Below are 21,373 nucleotides of genomic sequence, written 5' to 3'. Positions count from 1 at the left end.
TTATTCTAAGCAAGTATTTATTTCCTGTTTGTGAGCTGTTTTCCTGACACTTCTTTTGCTGTTTAAATTTCACATGCTCTTCTCTTAAAATATCATTCCCCTGTTTTGGTGGCATAATTCTGTCTCTGACTTAATATTTTCTATAAACATGTGAAATGGCCTGTGGCATTTAGTTTGACTGTTGCAATTCAAATGTTCTAATAGTGAAAATAAAAGACTTCTTCTGCCGAAAATCCAAACCGAGCTTGCAACTCCATTTTTGCTCCATACTGGAATATGGGAAATCTTACTCTGACAACAGCAAAGGTATTTCAAAACTGAACTGATGCTCTGAATAAAAAATCCATTTGGGGCTTGTTTATCCATTCCTCTATTTTTTGAACGAGAGCTTTTTCATTACTTTATTCCTAGGAATGTTAATGTGCTCATTTAAGCTGCCAATAACATCTGGGGCAGAATACCAGCCTAAAGAACAACACTCCTTCGAGTCAGGGCATAGGGGTTTCTGGACTAGTGAAAGGAATCAAGTAGGGGTAGGTCAGTGGAGCAATCAATGTGATATACTGTATGGATGGCGATGCTGCTCTCTCACTGGCAGCTGCTGTTCATTTCTGATCTGGAAATGTGTGACCAGATCCTTCTGCCTTGCCCAGCTGTGAGCTGAAGTTGGTATTTGGGAAGACACGATTGAAAAGGTTCTTCAGTCCACCCACCATTGTGCAGAAACGACAACAAAGGTTTCAGAGCAAGCCTAAGCAATGACTAGGAGATGGAGAACTGAGCTCTTGAGTGAAGAGCTGATGGTGCAAATCAAACTATCAGAGTCACGTCTGAAGGGCTGGCAAAATCCTCTAAGAGCAGGGAAGGGCATCACCATTGCTAATGGCAGAATGCCATATCTCCAACACACCCAGCAAGCATCTCCTCCCCTCTTTGGACGCAAAACTGTTAACTGCAGCTTTGACTCTGAGAAGGCTCAGTTGACATAGATGAGACAGTGGGAAAAAGCCTGGGGGTAAAATTAAAGATATCAGTTCCGAAATTACAGGGGGAAATATAGTTGCTAGTTCCTGGATGGAATATGATCAGCACTTCCCTCACACAATACAAAGAGGGACTAAATGGAGCGTGAAGACACCACAGCCACGCTCTGTTGAAACCGCTGCAGAGGAGGAAACTTGCTGGTACTTTTTAGCTGATAAGCTACATAGCAGCTGGAAACCAAGGGAGATAAACAAAGATATTCTGCTTTTGAATCAGCAACTGTGGCAAAATCACTCTCCTTGGACTGATGCATATCCCCATCCATCCCCATCACATAGCATCCACCATTTTTATAATGCTGGTAACTGATGACACATCTTTTGTTTGGGAAGTGGTCTGAGCAGTTGTATCAGCTGGCTGTTTAAGCCTAAACATGCTGCAGCAACGTCACTGACTGGATAGTTATTACATAAAAATTATATATATATATATATAAAATACAGTTTCAAGATTCAGCTAAAAGGAAGCCAGGCACTGCTGCCTCAGAAACCTCATTTTTTGTACCTGAAGGTGGCACTAAAGCCACAGGGAAGAGACTCATCATACTGCTTCTGTAGGGCCGGGTTTTTGAGAGGAAGTGTTAGCACATCTGGCAAGTCTTGCCTGCAGACAGTAAAATCTGTATTTCTTACAAGTGGAGTGGACTAGAATAGCCAGTGGAATTGTATTCTAGTATTCCCTGAAGAATGCATCAGTTAGTCGTATCATTGTATTATACTTATTTTCCTCTCCTGACTAGTCCTGGGTGAGTGAACAACTCCATCCTTTGGCAGTTTTAGACCTTCATAAATTTATTACTTGTATTTATTTGTCCATTCTTTTTTTTTTTTTCCCAGTTTTGCTAAATAATTTGCATCATCAAATGTAAATATCAGTAACAAGTAAGAAAAATGTTCCTATATTTGCTATTCATAGTTGTTGTCATATGAGATACACAGAGTTACTCAACAATGCTATGCAGAAAATGAAATTATCCTCCCACTGCCTGTTAAAAAAAATCAACAAAACAAACAACAAATATTTTCTGGAAATACTGTGATATTCATAAAGGTTAAATTTGAGGGAGTAAAAAACCCTAGCAAAATCAACAAGACCCTATACCAACTGTCACGTGAACAATAAGTACAAATATAAATGTTTTGACAACTTATCAATCAAAAAAATATTTTTTCCACATGATGTCCATAAATTCTATAAAAACATACTGTATTATCTCTGTTCTGGTTATGCAATTCAGATGCATGGAAATTAGATTAACTTATCTTGGAACTGTATAATTTTTCTTAACCAGTTTTTCTTGTTTGAAATCTGCTCTTCTTCAAAACACTTTTTTTCCTGATGTGGTAGAAAAATAAAAGTCTATGGATACACTTTTCTCAGACCTTAGCAGAGACCACTGAGAATCTATCTGTATATTCTTACTAATAATGGTATTAATTTCAGGACACTTTCAGTGTTTAAAATATAATTAGTTCATACTAGACTGTTTATTGTTCACAATGAAGTAAAAGAAATTATCTATGAAATATTTTTTATTGTTTTTTAATAAAATAGATAGTGAATCTGTGAATAGATAAACACCATAAATACTTCTGTAACATCCATCATGGACAGTACTTCTGTATGTTATATTAATTAGCCCTTGGACTCAATATCATCACAATCAATATATAGAGAGGAAACCAGAAGAACTTTTCTTACATATTATCCACCATTACTTACTGTACAGGGAATAGATCTTCCTCTTGGAATTTGGAAGAAGAAAGGTAAATGTCCAGATCATCTAAGAGGCCTAGAACCTATCCAGGATACTGATTTCAAAGAATGGTAGTTATGTTGATCTCTAAATTCTGAATATTCTACTTGAACTGATTTTTTTTCCCTTTCTCAGTATTATCATGCAAATTTCCCAGACAAGGTGGCACCACATAGGAACCTGATTTGCAATTGAAAAGATCTGAAAATGGCATTTGATCTCAGATGAAACCCACTTTTTGAAGTGGTACCTGAAGATGCCACTCGAAATTTTATGTCTAATCTTCCCTAACAGTCTCTTGGAAAAAGCGCACAGTGGTTTTAACAATAATGGTAGATGGCTAGGTATGTCTATAAACCCTGTCCTCAAGAAAACAGAAAAAGCTCATATTTCTTCCTTTACTATTGTCCAGTTCTGGTCTTTCATTAGACAAGCACCCCATAAGATTCCTGTACTAAATTTTTAAAACTAATTGATCGTGAGTTAAAAACTAACTTAAAACTAAGAACTTTAAGCAGTACCTCCATAAAGGATGCACAGTTTGCCATGCAAAGCACAACAGCTGGAATGATGAAAAGCATTTAAGATGCTGGAAGTCCCTCTTGATCTGCTGAAAGGCCACGGTGCAGCAAAACCAGAATATTCCTTCTGCCACTCTATTTCAGGGCTAGGAATAACATCCAGAAGGTCTTGTACTCATGTGCTCCACTGAATTTCAAAACCTAGCCACCTTCTTCTGAAAACTATATTTGCCAGCACAGCAAGCAGAAACTAGTATCAGTTTGTCCAAAACAATCTTCTGAGGCTGACAGACACAGCATCTATCAATACTGTCGGTCGCAGGACAAAAATTAGATTAAGTGATTTCCCACTGAAGACTCAGTTAAACAGTGCAGAGTCCATGGAAATTATAGAACAAGATAATCTTAAGTCAGAAAGGAAGTGAACATAGTTTTGGACACCAAGACAAACAAGAAATCCCGACAAAGCTTAACTGTTAGGTAGAAAAACTTTCTAAGCAGAAGATAATAGAGCTAAGTAATTCCTGAGTTCTCCATTTCAGGTAACACAGGGGAGCCAGGGGTGTGTTTCACTAACCCATGTGTTCCAGCCTTGATGTTATGTGTAAAAGCAGGTGCTGTGACGATTTATACAGTCCTCTTGACAACACAGTTAACAGGCCGTAGATGAGAACAGAACGCCACCTCTGTGAACTACAGGAGTGTAAGATTTACCATGAAGGCAACTTCCAAATTCCACCAAACCAAACATATATTGAACCTCCTCCTTCCTTCAGGGGCCAGTGTGAATTCAATTCCCACTTTGGAGGTGGGAATTGGACTGCTGAGAGGTGTGACAGGAGGTAGACATATCTTGATGCCTGTGTTATGACTCATATAATTTCTATAGGCTTTGCTGTGATTATGGTAGTTAGGAAATGTATTTTTAAAAGCAGTGCATGCACTTGGTATCTAAATAAATTTCTGATCTTCACTGGGGAAGGAGTCCCACAGTTTCGTTGCATGATACAGGTATAAATATTTTATCACTTTTATTTGCTTCTTTTCAGTTTACCTGAACACTGACTTATTTTCACCCCTTTTTGTAATAAAAGATAAAAATCCTTCATGGATTTAATTTCTGTTATCTCACATTTATATTGCTAACAGTCCATTCCTAATGCACCTTAGATATAAATATATTACATGATTCATGATGTACTGGAACAACTTCACATAAACAAAAAACCTCACTTCTCCAGGAAAAAAGGTACTTTATAGATCTGTGGAAAGAAGGCTGTAAAATAACTTTTCTCTGTGAACCCCAACGGACATGAAAAATTTTTTAAAGAGTCTTAGTCCAACTAATTTGTCCTGAAAGCATTTGAAAGCCAAATCAAAAAGTCAGACATCATTTTGTGTGAATGTGACTCACCTGTACAGCCCAGAGGTAGTCCAGACGCAGTTTCAAGTCCACTTGTCTTGAATGTAGAGCCAAAGCACAAGAAAAAAGCAGAATAGCTAGTATTGGTTCATAGCCACGCATGTAAAAGGAGCCACCCCTTAAAAACAAGAAAGTAAACGGGTTATTCCAGGTTTTCCAATACCTAACAACTCATATTTTTAATATCATTTTTGGTTTAGAACATCTGGGTACCCCCTAATCACTAGCCTTTTCTGAAGAGGCTCATCTGGACAGGGTGATGGGTGGCAGTAAATCTGACCACTGATCACACAAACATGCAGCTTCTTGAGGATTTTATGAGCCTATGCATTATTGTAATGTGTGTGCATGCTTTTAATTAGGAAACAAATAAACACTGGAAAGCTCAAAAGCTCAAAAGCTTAAATGAAATTGGAATTGCTCGGGGGCTGCTGAAATATGGACGTGAAGTTTTTAGCTGTTTCCTATTTCATATCATAGTTAGACTGCAGTGTGTTCAGCTGAAATATGTTACCATAAAACTACAGCATGCTAGCTCCCAAAAGCTGATCTCCTGTTGATGGATGTTACTAGATCCTACAATTGCTGGGGAGAGGATAGTTAAAGTATTTCTTATGCTCCACTGGTTCTACAGCCCCAAGCAGCACTGAACACTAGAGGACAATTCCCAGATTTTGTCATGACTGTCTTTAGAGAATTACCCAATTGCTTTAATTTTGCAAGATACGCACCCCAATGCTTTTCTGTAACCACTGAGTTCCAGAATAACTATGTACAAAATGGTAACAAAAAGCAGGAGAATCATTTTTGGCAAGGAAGATACTCGTAGAAATATTGCCAAGGTGAGAGTCCCCACTACACAGGAAAGGAAAGCATAGTGGGCTGTGTCACATGGAAGTTCATTCATTGTTTTATTTGTTCCACCGGGAGAAATTATAACTATTGAGCTGCTGGAATTGGTATTCCAAACCCAAGGCATGCAGCCAACCTAGAAAAGACAGGAGAGGCAAGAAGGGGAGAAAGTTAAATATGAAATAAACAGAAATGCAATTGCTATGGAGGCTGACTGTGGTTCATTTCTAATTGAGAAAATATGGCTGTGGAGTTCCCACCCAACTCAGTGTCGTATTAAAATCTCCTTTTCCTGCAATGCTTCACGGAGTTTTAGGCGAGAGACAAAATTTGTTCATTAGATGCCAGTAAGGGCAAACAGCTGAAGTCTGGGCTTAGCTGAATAGTTTCTTTCTCAGTGCTCAGAATCAAGAGATTCTCACACCAGCATATTCCTGCAAAATTAAGGAACTTCAGTTAACATTTAACGTGGCCATGCAGGTGAAGAAGGATCTTGCACAGAGCACAAAAATAAATGAGTTTGGTTTATTGACCATGTAAGTCATATAAATTTTAATTACTTAAATACAAAATAAAGCATATTTTAATCACTGAGTGAAAAACTAAACATGAATAATATCTTTTCTCCACCTCAGAGCTACTTCTGCTGTCACATATGGTTCAAATACAAGGACTCATCCTTAATTATCCCTCTCATTTCAGTTTTCCAAGGAGTTCCATTTCCTCCCTAGACTGGAAATAAAAAAATTGGTTTAGTGCATTTCTTATGGGAAATTCTGGCAAATTTAACCTGTTTTTTCTAAAGGCAATGTCATGTACACATCTCAGAGCTGTTACCCAAGGAAGAGAGGAATTTCTGGCAAATAGTGCAAGTCCCTAGAGCTCCAGTTTTAACTGCAGTCCAACCTTCACCCCTAACGGAGGAAAAGGATAAGAGTTAGTATAAGTGGGGAGAGTGGGATGGTAGTGTGGAATTGATTTTAACAGGCACTGCCACATAGGCCCTGCCCCATACTTAAGCTTCTCTTTTAAAGCGTAAGACCTTTTTATTTCATCCTAGGCACTGACAATGAAATTTTATACCATGCTGTAAAGTAACTGGCAACCTGAAGGGCGATTAAGCAATGTATTTTACAGGGAGTTGCAGTAATTAAAAAAGATAAATATAATAAATATGATTTGAACTCATAATGGCTAATATTATGAAATGAAAGAGTGAAATGAAAAATGCCTTCAATGCGATTGTGTTCAATATCTTTAAAAATGCTCCTCATACTAAACTCATCCAAAAACATACACAAGCATGAGGGCTCATCAGTGATCTGCAATCCACCCAGGAAAACACCATCTGCTGAACAACCAACAGTGAAACCTCAACTCCTAGCTCCTCTGGCAGATGAGAATTCCTTGCATGAACTAATAATTTCTATGGATGAAACATTTCTCTTTAGGTTACAGGTTATTTTTGTTAAGGAAAGGAAAAAGTTGTATTTGTGACCTATTTTAAGTCCTAACTGAAGGATCACTGCCTTGTTGGAGGTCAGAACTTCTGAATTCTAATCCAACTTCTTCCACTGTTGTTCAACGTTGCTTTAGGGCTTACGATGTCTGTTTCTCATTTTCACCATCTTTAAGCGGTAACGATGGTGCTTGTTTCACTCGGTCAAAGTTAAGTGTCAGATCTAAGGAGGCTGATTCACAAAGATTTCGTCTGTCATAACATTAATCTTAATCCCAAAGTCAGATACACAGAACTTGCTGAGAAACTAGCCTGGAGGCACTGCACAGCTCTGTGCATTTTGGGCTCGTGTCCGCACTAAGAACTGCATGTATGCCTGTGTTCTGTTAGGGCTGTGGGTTAATTAACACAGATGATGTTCAGGAATTCCCAGAAATGTCTCAACATCAGTAATTGTTGGTTCCTCTCAGGACACTGGAATTCACAGAGAAGGGATAAGCTGGGTATAAGTTCTCAGGGCAGGTCCAGGAACGAGCGAATACACAAAATACAAAATAAGGGGCTTGGTCTCTCAGTTAGCACTGAGAGTTGCTCATGCCTTCTTAATGGTCAGAACACATTGTTTAATCCCCATGGAGAGGCATGATTCGACACATCTGCCTTCTTAGCGTTTCCAGTTGTGTTTAGTGTGCTATTTTTTGTGTGGCTTCTTTCCTTTGAGTACCCTAACATGTTTAATCCACCAGCATTAGCAGCCAAAATGCTGAAATTGGGTGCTTGGTATTTGGCAAAGCAACTGAATGACAAATACTTAGGTGGAAGTTTAAATTTGAATTCAAGTCCACCATGTAGAACTAGCTGCTAGTCTACAGTAAAGGAAGCTCAGTTTTCAGAACTATTAAGCAAGGCCACTTCATACAACAGAAGCTTTCCAGATATTAGATGTGAATGGATCACGTAAGTAGCACAGTTACTGCCCATATTTTAAGATCTCTTCATCTTTTCTGATCTGTCTGGACTAAAAATATCCCCTGTTATTACACAGAAATATGTTTGATAAGTTGCCACGTAATCTTGTTTTGACACCACGCCTTGTCTGTCACAAAGTATTAGCCAGTGAACTAGCAAGCACCTTGAACATTTAAAAATTGTTTTCCCATAAAGTACAAGGCATCGGCAGACTACACGAAACTAAGTTTTGATGAGCAGATTTCTATAGGTTTTGACCAGGTATGATCTGCATAACTTGACAACTGCTTTGCCATTCCCACTTCAACACCTTGTCAGGTAAAGTTGAAATTACAGTAGAGGGGGTTAATTTTGAAGAAGCATGCTCTTCAAGTATGTATAATAAAGAGAGTAGAAATTCACCAGACGAGGCTATGGTTGCATTTATCGATGCAAACAATGATTGCATTAATGATTGCATTTATCTATGTGTTTAATGGTTGTTCTTTAAACAGAACACTAAGTTAAGTGATACTTGACTTAAATACTCACCACACATCCTTGAGCCACGGAGTATATTAAGATCACAATAAAAATACACAAAATGGTACGAATTTGTATTGTCAGGCACCCTGGAAAACACTAAGGAAGAAAAAAAAATATTTATAGACAAATATTTTAAAATATTTTAAAGTGAGGTAGATACTTTTTAGTAGTCTATAATGAGAGGTGAATATGGGATATGGAAATTTAGCCTGCATTGCAAATTATGAAGTTGCAGTTGTGTAATAACTGTTATGCAGTTATTATTGTGTAGATGTGTTTTAATGGTAATCGTAGCTTTGGGGATAATAAATATGAAATTATTATTACTACACATTATTTCTCACTATAGTTAAAACTCTTAGAAAGTTTATTAGCACCTCTACTCATGATGCAAATAATAAATTAGGATGACATTTGATCTTGCTTTCATGGAAAAAATACCCAAAGGAACTTTTGCCTCACAAATTATCAGTTCCAAACTGTGACCCAAGAGAACATATTGTGATAGCATAGAATTTTGGAGTGGTATTTGTGTCTTCTGTTATAACAGTCATATTAAATGCCATGCCAGGCACAGTTTTAATTATCTGGACTCATTAAAAATACTGAATTTCTCAGAAAGAGCAGTAGAGAACAAAAATATCTGGTGAAATGGAGCCCTGCAAATCTCCATTTTTACCCTGATTCCATCTATCACGCTTCTAAATGTGTGAAGTTCTCGCTGCTATGAAGATTGTGACAGAATGTGAGACAGGAAGGGTAAAGTCTGTCAGGCTTGTTCCAGTCATCCTGATCTACTCTGCTTTCAGGTAAAGCTGCTTTCCTTCCTTTCCCCTCTCACTAGGAGTGTGTGGAGTACTTACTACATACTGGATCCAGGATATATCTTTCAGACCACTAGAATTCTTCCAGTGACTTCAAGGGTCAAGAACTCCAAGAAGCCATCAGATTTAAAGTGGGGACAATGGTATGTTCTTTAAAAGGAGGGGGCTCAGGTTTATCAAGGTTGAATTTGATATTTAGGTCAAAGAGAGCAAGCAAACACCTCATTTTTGGATGAAAATACCAATTGTGAAGGAGAGCTGTTCGCTTCATGGCTATCACCAAGATCAAAAGCATAGCTTCCAGTAGGCAGCAAAGTACTCACAGAGAGAGGCCACTGTGGCCTTGGCACAATAGAAATCATGTATTTAAATACCTTCCCTTCTGTTCACACATGTAGAGACATGTCCCCTGTATGTGTGACCATGAATTAAAAGTTGAGACAGTTATAAGTGAATCAACTTCATTTGGGATGTGACACATTAGAATACAGTAATTATAGCAGAAATAAAAAATGTATAAATTGCAAATACGTTCTGGCTTCTGTTCGGTTTCAGTCCGTGTAAGTGTAGGTGTGGAACAACCAATATAATATCAATAATAGACTTGTATTACGGACCTGAGTTACTTAGATACATCATAAACCAGTTTAAGTATTAGTCAGCATCAATAAAATATGTTAGGATACTCGAGGTATATCCCCTTTAATAAAACAGCGATCATACTCCTGAACAAATACCTCAAACTGTAAGAACCTGAGACTGAAAAACTGGGTTTCAAGGGAGAAGATACAGCATTGTCCAAAATTACATTATGAAAAAAAGACAGACTATTTCTGCATTTATTCATCATTATCATACAATTCAGGTTGGAAGGGATCTCAGGAGGCCCAAAAGTACTGTCTGCCTTAACCCCCAGAGTGCCAGGGCTATTTTTGCACAGCTGGTCACTCCCCAGTCTGTGTTACTGCAGGCAGTTCTTTATTCTCAGGGCCTGGACTCTGCATTCATGCACGCTGTATTTCATAAGATTCCTGTTGGCCAGTTCTGTCAGCCTATCCAGAATCCTCCAACTAGTCATCCTGACAGCTACTCTCCCAAAACTGGAGTCACTTCACACGAGTATACTACATGTCCCTCTCCAGGTTGTTGATAAAACTGTCTGACAGGACAGGATTCAGGATAAATACCTGTGATACTCTGCTTATTACCAAGTAGAGTACAACCATAAACTGCTGTGCTCTGAGTGTGATCATCCCAATGGCATTTTACCCATCAAATTGTTGTCCACCCAACTAGACCAAAATCCTATACACACATGTGGTGAAATGTGCAGTTTTATCCATATAAATAAATAAAAGTTAATTTTGTTTGAAGGAAATATATACATTCCATTACCTCAGCTTGCAATCAAACTCAGTTTGCAATTATCTACTGCTTATTAAAGAGAGTTTGAAGATAATGCTGGATTGTTAAAACTGACAAAACATCACACAGATTCAAAGACCTGTATGTCCTGACACACTGCACAATTTTTTTTGGTCTGTGAGGTAATAAATGCTCTATATGTTGACATGCTAGGCTATTGTGTTAAAAAGAAACCTTTAAAAGATAAGGTATGAGACATGTCTGAATTAAAACTCTTACACTAAGAAGATTTATACTTCTGACCTTAAGACATTCCAAGATTGCATCTGCTCTTTACGATAGCATAGAATTTTGTGCTTTATTTTTTTTTTTTTCTTTTATTTGTGGAATTTTTATTAACTATGTAAGTACTGTCAGATCCCCAGAATGCTAGGTAACTGGTACAGTAAAACATTATCATAATGGTTTTAGGAGTAAGGCATTTAATGGTAAAGCATGGAGCAGGTGAATCACTTGCCCAGTGTGAAAGAAAAAAGAAGTCACAGAAGACAGATTAAAATAGGGGAATGACTGGTTTACATTCTATACATTCTACATCCTTTATACACAGCAATTCATCATATTTTATCTACTCTATAAGACAAATTTTCACTATAAAATTTTAAGCTGCCATATTCTGATGTTGTATATTTCTTTATTTTTCTAATGTTAGATTTGATCCTGTAAGGTACTGAATCTGTAGAGGAACCTGGAATAAATATAAATTTTGTTGACTGAGAAAACAGATGGAACACATATCAAGTTTGCACTAACTCTAGGGAAACTGTATAAAGAGAAGTAATTTCCTACAAACTTCGTCTGTGTTTCTATCATCTATACAGAGAAAAACAGAAGATAAACTACTTTGCCTTAATGAAACAAAAGAGATCATCAAAAATACTTCCAAAATAATTGTACAAGTTTATAAATAGGGTTCTACTCTGCACCTGATACTCTGCTAATGCGCTATTTAAGTTTCAATGAAAACAATTACTTTTCTCCTGCCAAAGGCCTTTTTTTTTTTTTTTTTTAACTAAAATTAGTGTGTGCTAATCAGAAAAGCTGATTAACTGTGTAGGTGTTTTCTCCTGATATTTATCTGAAAAGTCTAAATTTAGATTAATCCACTACAGATTTCTTTCATCAGAAAATTGGCCTGTAGATGCTTTATTCTGATGTGTCAGACCTCGTTCTCTGATAATGCAACCAAATGTCCTTCTACATCACTACTGTTGTGAAAATATAATGCAGGACAATTAATCATTACTAAAGGTTTTGAAAAGGCCAAGGATTATCTGTGCAAAACATCATGCTTTGCCATCAAAACAGCTGCAGCTTTGGCAGGAATAATTTTGAAAACAGAGGGGAATTTAGAAGGACTTTACACTCAGATACCATCTGAAATGGAAGGGAGAACTAGTGTGCTCTGCAGTCAGAAAGGAACAGAAGTCAGATTAAAGCAGTTGTTTTTCTGAACACTGCAATGATTCAGTACTGAGTTGTAAGTGTTAAGGGACAATGTAGCAAAAAAGACAGAAAGCATAGAATTAATGGGACTGAATGCTACACTGCTGTAATGATTACTCATATAAAGTCTACTTTCAGGAGATCCATCTTTGCTTTTGAAGTGCCTAACGCATCACTTCACAACGAACTTGAACAGCACGCAGAAGTCAATCTCTATGAATCTGCGGAGCTTACACAGATGGCTTCATTTTCCAAAGGACAAACACAGCAGGGACACCAAAAGAAAAAACAGTCATAAAATCTTAAATCACTTACTTGTACTCGTGTGACATGTAGGTACATAATACAAGCCACTAGGAAGCATATGCAGAACACCAGGAGAACAAGAACTACGGTACTCCTAAAACCAAAACACAACAGAAGTAATGCAACTCTGTAGAAGATGAGAACAAACTGCTGTTTGGGGTCCTCCTGAAATGGTTATTTTCAATGAATGGTGTAGGATCTCCTCCTCAGCCTTGCTGTAATACTAACCACAGCAGAGGAAATTTAACACTTAAGCCCACTGCTCTCAAGATTAAGACATTAGTAAATGCTCTCGTATATGGTTCCCACTCTGGACTCAGCAAGGAGATCAAAGCACCTCAAATATTCAGATATATGGTGTGTCAGGAGAGACACTTTCTAATTGTAGGCTAATACAGATTATTCAGCATGATGACTCTCCTAAGGGGAGTATGTAACCCAATTACTTGGCCTTGGCAGCTACGTAACAGTTACCAGATACTTTTTCCCTCTAATCTCTCTTTCTCAAAGGTTTAGAAATCAGAGGTCATTCAACTCAGTCACTTATCAAGTCAAATAAAATCAGACCAGACTGCCTTCTAATGAAATAGAACAGAACAGAACAGAACTCCTTCCTCAGTCTTCCTCAATGGTTAGACAAATGTAATGATTCTTACCGATCCAGAAACAGGGAAAATTCCGTACTGTAGGATGTGTACCCAGAACGGGGAAGTGACTCTAGTACTGTCACTGTGGATTCTGAATACAAGTATTAATACACTACGGGCTCTTATGCTTTTGGAGGAGAATTCCCTTGTATCCAGGATGGTAGGATGTGAGAAAAGAATGCAGGGGACACGACTGCGATGAGTCTTTTAATGCGGCAATAGCCAACAACCGACACTAGTGTTGAGTGGGACCCTGACAGACATTTGGGTTGGCATTTGTAAAAGGGGCTACACTGTTTTTTTTTAAAAATAAACACAGTGTAAAACATCAGAAAGGTTCATTATTAGAGCTTTCAGTGGCTATGCTATGTGCACGCCTCCATGTTTGGACAGATTAGGTTGATTGGAACATAACCTTACTTTCAACAACTCCATCTGGGGATATGAAATATGCCTTTAGCTGAGAAGCTGTTTTGCTCAGACGATGATAGGAACTGTGAGAATGTAAAGCCCACTGCTTTCTGTGTATTTATGCAGCAACTGGCTTTCGTACAACGCTTACTTGTCTAGATTTTGAACTTTCTCCTTGGAATATTTCCACACCTCAATTCTTTCATTAGATTAACATATCAGAAGTCTTGTTCTGGCTTTTGCATTCTCTTGTCACATTTATAACTGCTTTGGCAATATAAAGAGCTCCAAGTTTTGCGGAGAGGGGAAATTTTTCTACACTTCCAAAGTTTTAATTTAGCTCATGGTTGCATACGTATCACAGAGAAGGAAGAGCCCAGGAAGACTCGTAATTTAGCTAGAATAACAGACACTGGAAGAAAGAACTTAGGAGTATTCAGTTGGATGGCTTTCCTAAATAACCTAGTCCATCTTCATGACCTTCAGTGGTGATATTCTGCTGGAGCTTGTGTATCTGTCACATCAGAGCTTAAACTGAAACTCTCTCCAGCTGTTTTTTAAGTGACAGTACTTTTTGGAAAGGTTACCATATGATTCTTGGAAATTCATTCAAATTTTTTTTTCATTTTTTTCTCCATGTTCAAAATTGCCATGTGCTGCAGTTGTGGTTTACTGCAGAAGAATATGAAAGACTTCTTAATTACATTCCAATTAGTCAGCAGAGTTGTTATTCTGTAAATGATGACGTAAGTGATGATTTTTGTCAGTGACTTTGAATTCTTCAGATGAAAGATATTATACAACTATTATTATTATTATTATTATTATTATTATTATTGAGTTTTAAAAAAGCGTTTCTCAATCTTTCAATTAGAAATAACAGAACATAAAAGTGTTACCCTGACTGGGGATTTGTGAATAGAAAAACACAGAATTTTAAATGGGATTTTCATTACCTGTGGCCAGTTCTATTCCCACTGAAATTGTAATAATTAGTAAAAGAGAGTAAAGTTTATTTTTAATGTTTTGATATTCCAGTATAAAATAGCTTATTACTAATAATTTTTATACCTTAAACACAATTCTATATCTACTTATTATAACCTCTAGATTCAACAGTGAAGTTTAATTATTTTTTATTCAGTAAGCAATCACATAGAATTGGCTAAATGTGAAGTAATCAATAAACTGTATCACTCAACAATAGGCACAGAACAGCCCTCAAATACATCATGAGCATTTTCATTTTGTCTGCTTTAGTGCAGTCAAGGTCTGAGTGCAAGTTATGGGTGCATGGACAAACTATCCACTAGGCAGTTTGTGTAGTGATAGCATTGATACCAAAAACCTCAACTGCACGCTATAAACTTGGGTTGAAAAGCTAAATGGATACTTCAGTACTCAGTTTCCATTAAAATCTCCATAGTTTTATCTATCTTGCTATCAATACCTGAAGTACCTCATCCAAAGTCAGCACAAACACATTCAAAAAAGCTGTAGTAACACCTTTGTTTGTAGACCAGAAATGTTTGAAATAAGTTAGACATAAACATGGAAAGTTTAAATAAACACTGAAACGTGTTTTTTCCTTCTAAGTGCATCCCTCTACCAAAACAAACAAAAAAAAAGAAGATAGTGCAAAGTGTCTCCTTTGTAATCTCCATCAAAAAGAGATTAGATTGAGAATATACCAGCAGAGAATCTCCTGGACTAGAAGATGCCAATTTTGGTGCTCATTCCCATTCCAAAGACCTCAGTATTTTGATTTGTGAAGGATGTCTGAAGATGTTCCACTTTGATTTATAATGGCAAAAGACAGAAACTTACTGTGGTATTATTAGAAGGTAGACAAGGCCAAATAAGGCAGCTAGAATTAGTGAGAGAACTACAGCACTGGTGAAGTACTCGTCTTGAAGCTGGTGATACTGTTAAAGAAAGGAAGAAATTAGGACAGTAGATATTTTATATACACCTAGTCAGCCACACTTGTCCATTCTCAGTAAGAAAGAACTATAGCCTAAAATAAAACAAGCTCCTACTTAGTTTAAAAACATACAAAAAATCATGGCTTAATCCACATGAAAGAAACATATGAGGCAAGTCTACATAACATTTTCCTTGACAGACTTCTGTTTCACCCTGTAACTAGTCATAATTGGGTTAGGTTCAGATATAAGTTTATGTTTTGAAGAAAAAAAAATCAGCCATTTGGAACCAGAAGGGGGTGGCACTTCCTCTTCTCTACTTACCATGAAACAAGGCTAAACACCCCTTGGTGCTGCCTTCAAGAAATCCTGTCCCCTCACCTGCCCAGGACAGGACACTGTGGACTTGGAGGCAGCTGCTAATGAGATGCACGGGTTCAGTTTTGAGCAGCTACTGCCTTCAATTCCACTAAGCTACACACTTTGCAAGATAACACCTCCTTGGGGTGGGAACACATAAGTGTTTTCTCAGAAAGATCCAAAGCTCAATTTCATTTACATAAAAAGACTTCCTTATTTTGAAAGAGAACAGTTACACTTGGATAATAAACTACTCTGGAAACTTCGCATCAAAATTTATGCTCAAAACCTTAAAAAATTGGATCCGATATGGCACACAGCCTTCTGACTTGAAACAGTAGAGACGTGAAATTTTAGACTATAAAGTGACTTACAGTAGAACGTTAAATGCTACTGCCAAGTTAATCCAAAACCATAACACTTTTGCTTTTTAAAAACCACATAAACTACAGGTTGTAAATACAAACGATTCGTATTTACAAACAAAACCAAGGTAGGAACAATTGTTAGCTTATATGCCGAGTTGTAAGTTTGGAGTTACAACTGCTTTCAGCACAGTCACACAGCCCAGAGTCCAGGGGGTTTTTTTGGTATTTTCTAGAACTGATGGGATCAATACTTATCAGGCTACATATGCAGAGGGAAGCATCCTCCTGTCATTAACACTTCTCCCAGAGCACATGAGTTAGTAGGCAGCCACACTGCCACGAGACAGCATTAAACAGGGGACACAGGCCAAGCAGTTTGGATAAGCAAAAGAAAGATGAAAACAAAAGATATGTAACATTCTGGAATAGGATCTTGTAGGATGATACTGATCTTTCTTTTTATCCCCTTCAAGTGTTTCGATAGAAGGTAGAGATAATGTCTCCCTCTTAACTGACAGTCCAGTAAAGTATTTAAAGACAGCAAGTAGAATTTAAATATTGTATCAAAACAAACAAAACCCCAATGCTAGCTGGCTTGTGGTCAGTGAAATCAGTAAAGATAATTTAAAACTGCCTTACTTTATTTTCACGCTCAATTTGCTTATACTTCAGAGTAATGAAGTTCAAGTCAGCCATCTCAGACTCAGTTTGCCGGGCCTCTATCAAGCGGCTGATGTATCTGTTTACTCGAGTTCCTGGAGTGTTGTATACAACGTTGGTAGAAAAAGAGGAACGATTCCTGAGTTTTTCAGAGGCTGTCCTTAATGCTCTCCTCTGTGGCACAGATGAAGGAAGAAGCACAGATTTTATTAGCATTGAAATTTTTCATTGCTGTTCGTATTACCTCAAGCTCACAGTCAGGATGAGGAGTTCATTAAACAGAGCAACTATAAAAGACAGAGATCTTATCTCCATGCGAATGTTGTCTTGTAAAAACTCCTTAGCCAAAATCCTGATTTCATTCAAACCAATGAGAGCCCCTTACACACTGCATTCCAGGATTTTAACCCAGAAATTCTCTTCACACATTGCCCTGACACTTCTTTGCCACTGAAGAAATAATCAGTTTGTTCCCAATCAGTGTGACTTTACCTTGCAATTTTCTTTTTTTTTCATGAGGGAAGTTCTGAACATCTCGAAGACAATATAATCAGGCTCTTCATGACACAAGAAAAGTCCCACTGTCTAGGCAGCAATACACATGTTGAAAAGATAATTTTCCTCAACCACTCACACGATGACCATGTGTGACTTCAGAGGGTCTGAAATCTCAAGTGTTCCTGTCTTTAACTCACCCAAGCGGTTTTCTTGTTAAGACCTCTTGAGTATGCCTCACGTGCACTTGCAGATCCAGACAGAGCAATCCAGTAAATTATCAAAGCTAACCTGTGCCTAACTGGCTCCTTCGTGGCTGAGGTAGCAGGACTGTCAAGATGATCACTCAGGGTCGCTTTCAGTGGAAAAGATTTATCAGAGCGCGTATCTGAAAGGGATTTTAGACAAGCTGTCTTGCTTTTTAACAGAGCACTCAGGAGACAGTGAGCAGCATCTCAGCCCCACTGGTGGCAAACATCAGTTGGGGGCACTGTAATCTAAACCATCATGGCTAGATCTCTACTAGTATGAATAGAGAGGGATCAAGCCTTACTTCCCAGAAGAGTTTTGACAACCAAGCTTGGGCAAGTTCTACTATTTCCATAAAGTTAAAGGAATATTTTTTTTATCTAACATCTGGGGAGTTCAAGACAATTCAAAACATTATGGAATGACAAGTCCGCTCAGGATATAATTAGTAGAGTCTGTCAGCAAGAAGTTAAGGAAGCAAACAAAATTTCTCTCTTCAGAGCAGTCAGTACTTAATAAGCCACTCTTTAAGGGTTACACTACAAAATATCCTTTTAAACCAGATAGTAAAAAAAAGGTGGTGAGTGCTATTTAAGTAATCCTGCAGGAATGGCCATGTCCTGTCTTACACCACAAGAAGTTCTTATGAGATCCCCATCAGTAAACAAACTGTGGAGTACAACAGTTCATCAGCTCACATAGCTTACGTTATATGGATATTATACCTGAATGCGTAGGAACAGTTGGAAGGGTTATCTACTGACTGACATGTTAGCTTTCTGATCATAAAGAAAAATGGACCTTAGCAAAGATAAAATAGCTTATCAGGTCTTGCTTTGGTGGCTTTGTATGTAGAGAGGAGGTCATACCAGCACTAAACAATTATGAGGCTACTTGAAACATTTTTCTTCAAACTATCGGATCCCATTACTTGGTAAATTGTCTGTGGTGCAATAACTAATTTTTTCAACGTGAAAAATAATCTTGGGGACCTACATGGACAATTTTCATTTTCAATTCCGATCTTCTGGGTACAGTTAGGAATAATTGAAATCTTAAATTGCCAGCCAAACAACTATCCTCAATGTTTCTAAAGAGATAAATTTGTTCCCTTGCAGAAGACATTTGTCACACTGGTTTGCAGGGAGACTGAGTGCTTTCACGAGTATTGTCAGGAATATACAATTTTACTCTACATAAACAATAATTTGTTACCATATATATTGCATAAGGGGCCGCAGAAAGTACATCTTTGGGGAGTTTTTACAGTTCAAATTTATCATATAACAATGGGGTGAGCAAAACAGCATTTAAAAAGAATGTTTCTTTGCTTTAAAACCTGGAAGGAAGGTAGGTAATGGGTGTTATTCGGATATATGGAATAAATTATATTATCTATTCTGCCATTTTGAAATAGGGATAAAGTTACTGCTCTTAATCAAAATAGCTGTTTCTTAAATATAATGATCTCCTCTGTGTCTCTTATTTTTATCTCTATTATTTTTTCATACAGTAGACTTACATTGCCTTATATGTCATCAAGCCAGTATTTATATTTCTCAGATATGTACTGGCTTCCAAGCCTTTAAAATCCCACTTGTTTTACATGATTTACATGATTTGAGAACTGAAAGCTCTGAAGAAACTCTGCACTGCAACACAGTGTATTTTTAATAATAACATAATGTAAACCCATGATAAGTGTTTCATAAAAGTTACAAAAGCTCAGAACAATTGTTCAACTAATAACAGCACTGTAGAACTTCTCTGCAAATGTTCTGACATGCAAAAATTTTCATCAGATCCCTAGCAAACCCATTTGGTTATTTTCTGTGTCTATTAGCATTTTATATATGCATATACACGAGACACAATGCAAAGTATTGCACATGCTTCCAGGAATGTGTGGGTTCCTTTTTTTTTATATATATAATCAAAGACAGCACTAATTCACAATTGAAAGGCCTTGTACACGGCCAGTTTCAAAATAAAATCTGGAGTTTCTGAAAGTCTTCACTGAAAGTGTGTTTTAAAGATACCAACAGACTTTTCTGCCCTTTTCCTGCAGAAGAAACACAAGCCCATGCAAAACCCAAAATATGAAATTTCAAATATCTTCTGAAAGTAGGATTTAGACTGAATCTTCAATAAATGTACATTATTAAACAAAAATAACAACAAAACCCCGCAAACGATCAACCTTCCTCCCCCCTCCCCAATAATGTGGAGCAATCAGTCTAGCTGATTTACTGCTTCCAATGCACATCATGCCAACGCTCACTGGTGAAGTGATTATGTCATATTGCCACCTGCTGGCTAAGAAAATGGAACAAAGAACTCTGCAGGTTTTGTTTGTTTGTTTATTTGGGGTTTTTTGGGGGGTTTTTTGTTGTGGTTTTTTTTTTCCCCATAAATTTCTGTGTAGATTCATGTACAGAAAAGGAAGTAAACCAGGCTACTAATATGTAACGCAATTTTGATTTATGGCACTACAAGGCATCAAAGAAAGTGGAATTTGTACTAAGAACTTCTATGTTTAGGACTTGTATAAGGGACTAAGAGGGTTTTTGACTAATTGGTTTTCTTTAATTTTTTAGAGAATCATCTAGAGCTATAAAATATTCCGTTGTTTTGTATTTGCCATCAACAGCTTCAGACTGTGATGGACAAAAGATGCAAAATAATATCTCTTTAAAATTATGGAAAAAACCTCAGAAACTCAAATTTCTGGGAAGGAATCCCTTAATAGAAACCACATAAGCCACCTCTATTGGCTTTTCCAAGAGGTTCCTTAAATTTGAGGCCTTTTTAAGTTTTGTTTTTATAGTGAGCATTATATAATTCTACCTTCAGCTCCAGCAGGAACACCAGAAACTATCAGTCCATAACATCACCCCTTATGTTCTCAAAGCAAATCTGCTTGTTGCACTCCTGGAACTGATGCCCAAAGAGTGCACATGGCCCATGGGGATTACCTTATCATCATCCTCACACGTCATGACATTGGAGAAAGGGATCTCTGCTTTGAACATCTTACGACAGTGCATGAGCTGAACAAGCAGATAGCAGACTGTCTTGAACTTCATTCTTTTGGCAGGCTTAATGTCTGAGAGAATCAGTCCAGGAAATATCTGTTGATCAGAAAAACAGTATTTATTACTGTCGATACGTTCCCATGCAGACACAGATACTTGCAGGCATTTGCACCACCCAGTGGTCAGAACAAAGCAATATTCTAATCAAGAAGCAACGCATTCTGATAAACATCCCATATTTGCAAATGAAGACTACTTCATCTTTTTTGACCCGAGATGTAAAGAATCTATTGAACAGACTTTAAACTCACGCTTTACATTTTGGGAACGGTTTTATACTTAGAAATGTAGACTGTAAAACAGTGCATTAATGATAAACTCATGAGAGGCAGTACTTGTATTTTTATAACACTAAATAAATTCTAGGAAAACATAGGAAAAATAAGGAGGAAATCAGGATTTTTATCAATTGTGTTAAAAAAATATATAATTTCAGTCTTTTTCATATTTCCTCATTTTGTTACTTCAGCCATTGGTAAGCTCATTAAAATCTGAAGAGGATAGATTTTGCTTTAAAGATAGACATATATATAACTTAGAAGGAGTCTGTGAGGCACTGAAGCTATATCTTACATCTTATTTCTTCAAAGCAAGGAGTGTTATACCATGGAGA

At 37.3% G+C, this 21,373-nt stretch overlaps 1 protein-coding gene across 1 annotated transcript in view; it reads right to left on the bottom strand.

Moving 5' to 3' along the window:
* The window catches only part of ADCY1 (adenylate cyclase 1), a 141,658-nt gene that overhangs the window by 11,661 nt on the left and 108,624 nt on the right, over nt 1–21,373 (bottom strand). Inside the window, exons 8-14 of the mRNA XM_027904993.1 lie at nt 20,641–20,796; nt 16,901–17,095; nt 15,436–15,533; nt 12,560–12,644; nt 8,556–8,645; nt 5,476–5,732; nt 4,736–4,862 (exon numbers count right to left, since the gene is read on the bottom strand). Of these exons, the coding sequence (XP_027760794.1) occupies nt 4,736–4,862; nt 5,476–5,732; nt 8,556–8,645; nt 12,560–12,644; nt 15,436–15,533; nt 16,901–17,095; nt 20,641–20,796 (1,008 nt within the window). The remainder of the gene's footprint in view (nt 1–4,735; nt 4,863–5,475; nt 5,733–8,555; nt 8,646–12,559; nt 12,645–15,435; nt 15,534–16,900; nt 17,096–20,640; nt 20,797–21,373) is intronic.

The sequence above is a fragment of the Empidonax traillii genome, unplaced genomic scaffold, assembly GCF_003031625.1.
Source record: "Empidonax traillii isolate 1590-97213 ecotype Southwest subspecies unplaced genomic scaffold, ASM303162v1 scaffold1109:size413625, whole genome shotgun sequence".
Taxonomy (NCBI): Eukaryota; Metazoa; Chordata; class Aves; order Passeriformes; family Tyrannidae; genus Empidonax; species Empidonax traillii.
Note: the sequence above shows the minus strand (reverse complement) of the source record. Positions and strands in the feature narration are given on the sequence as shown.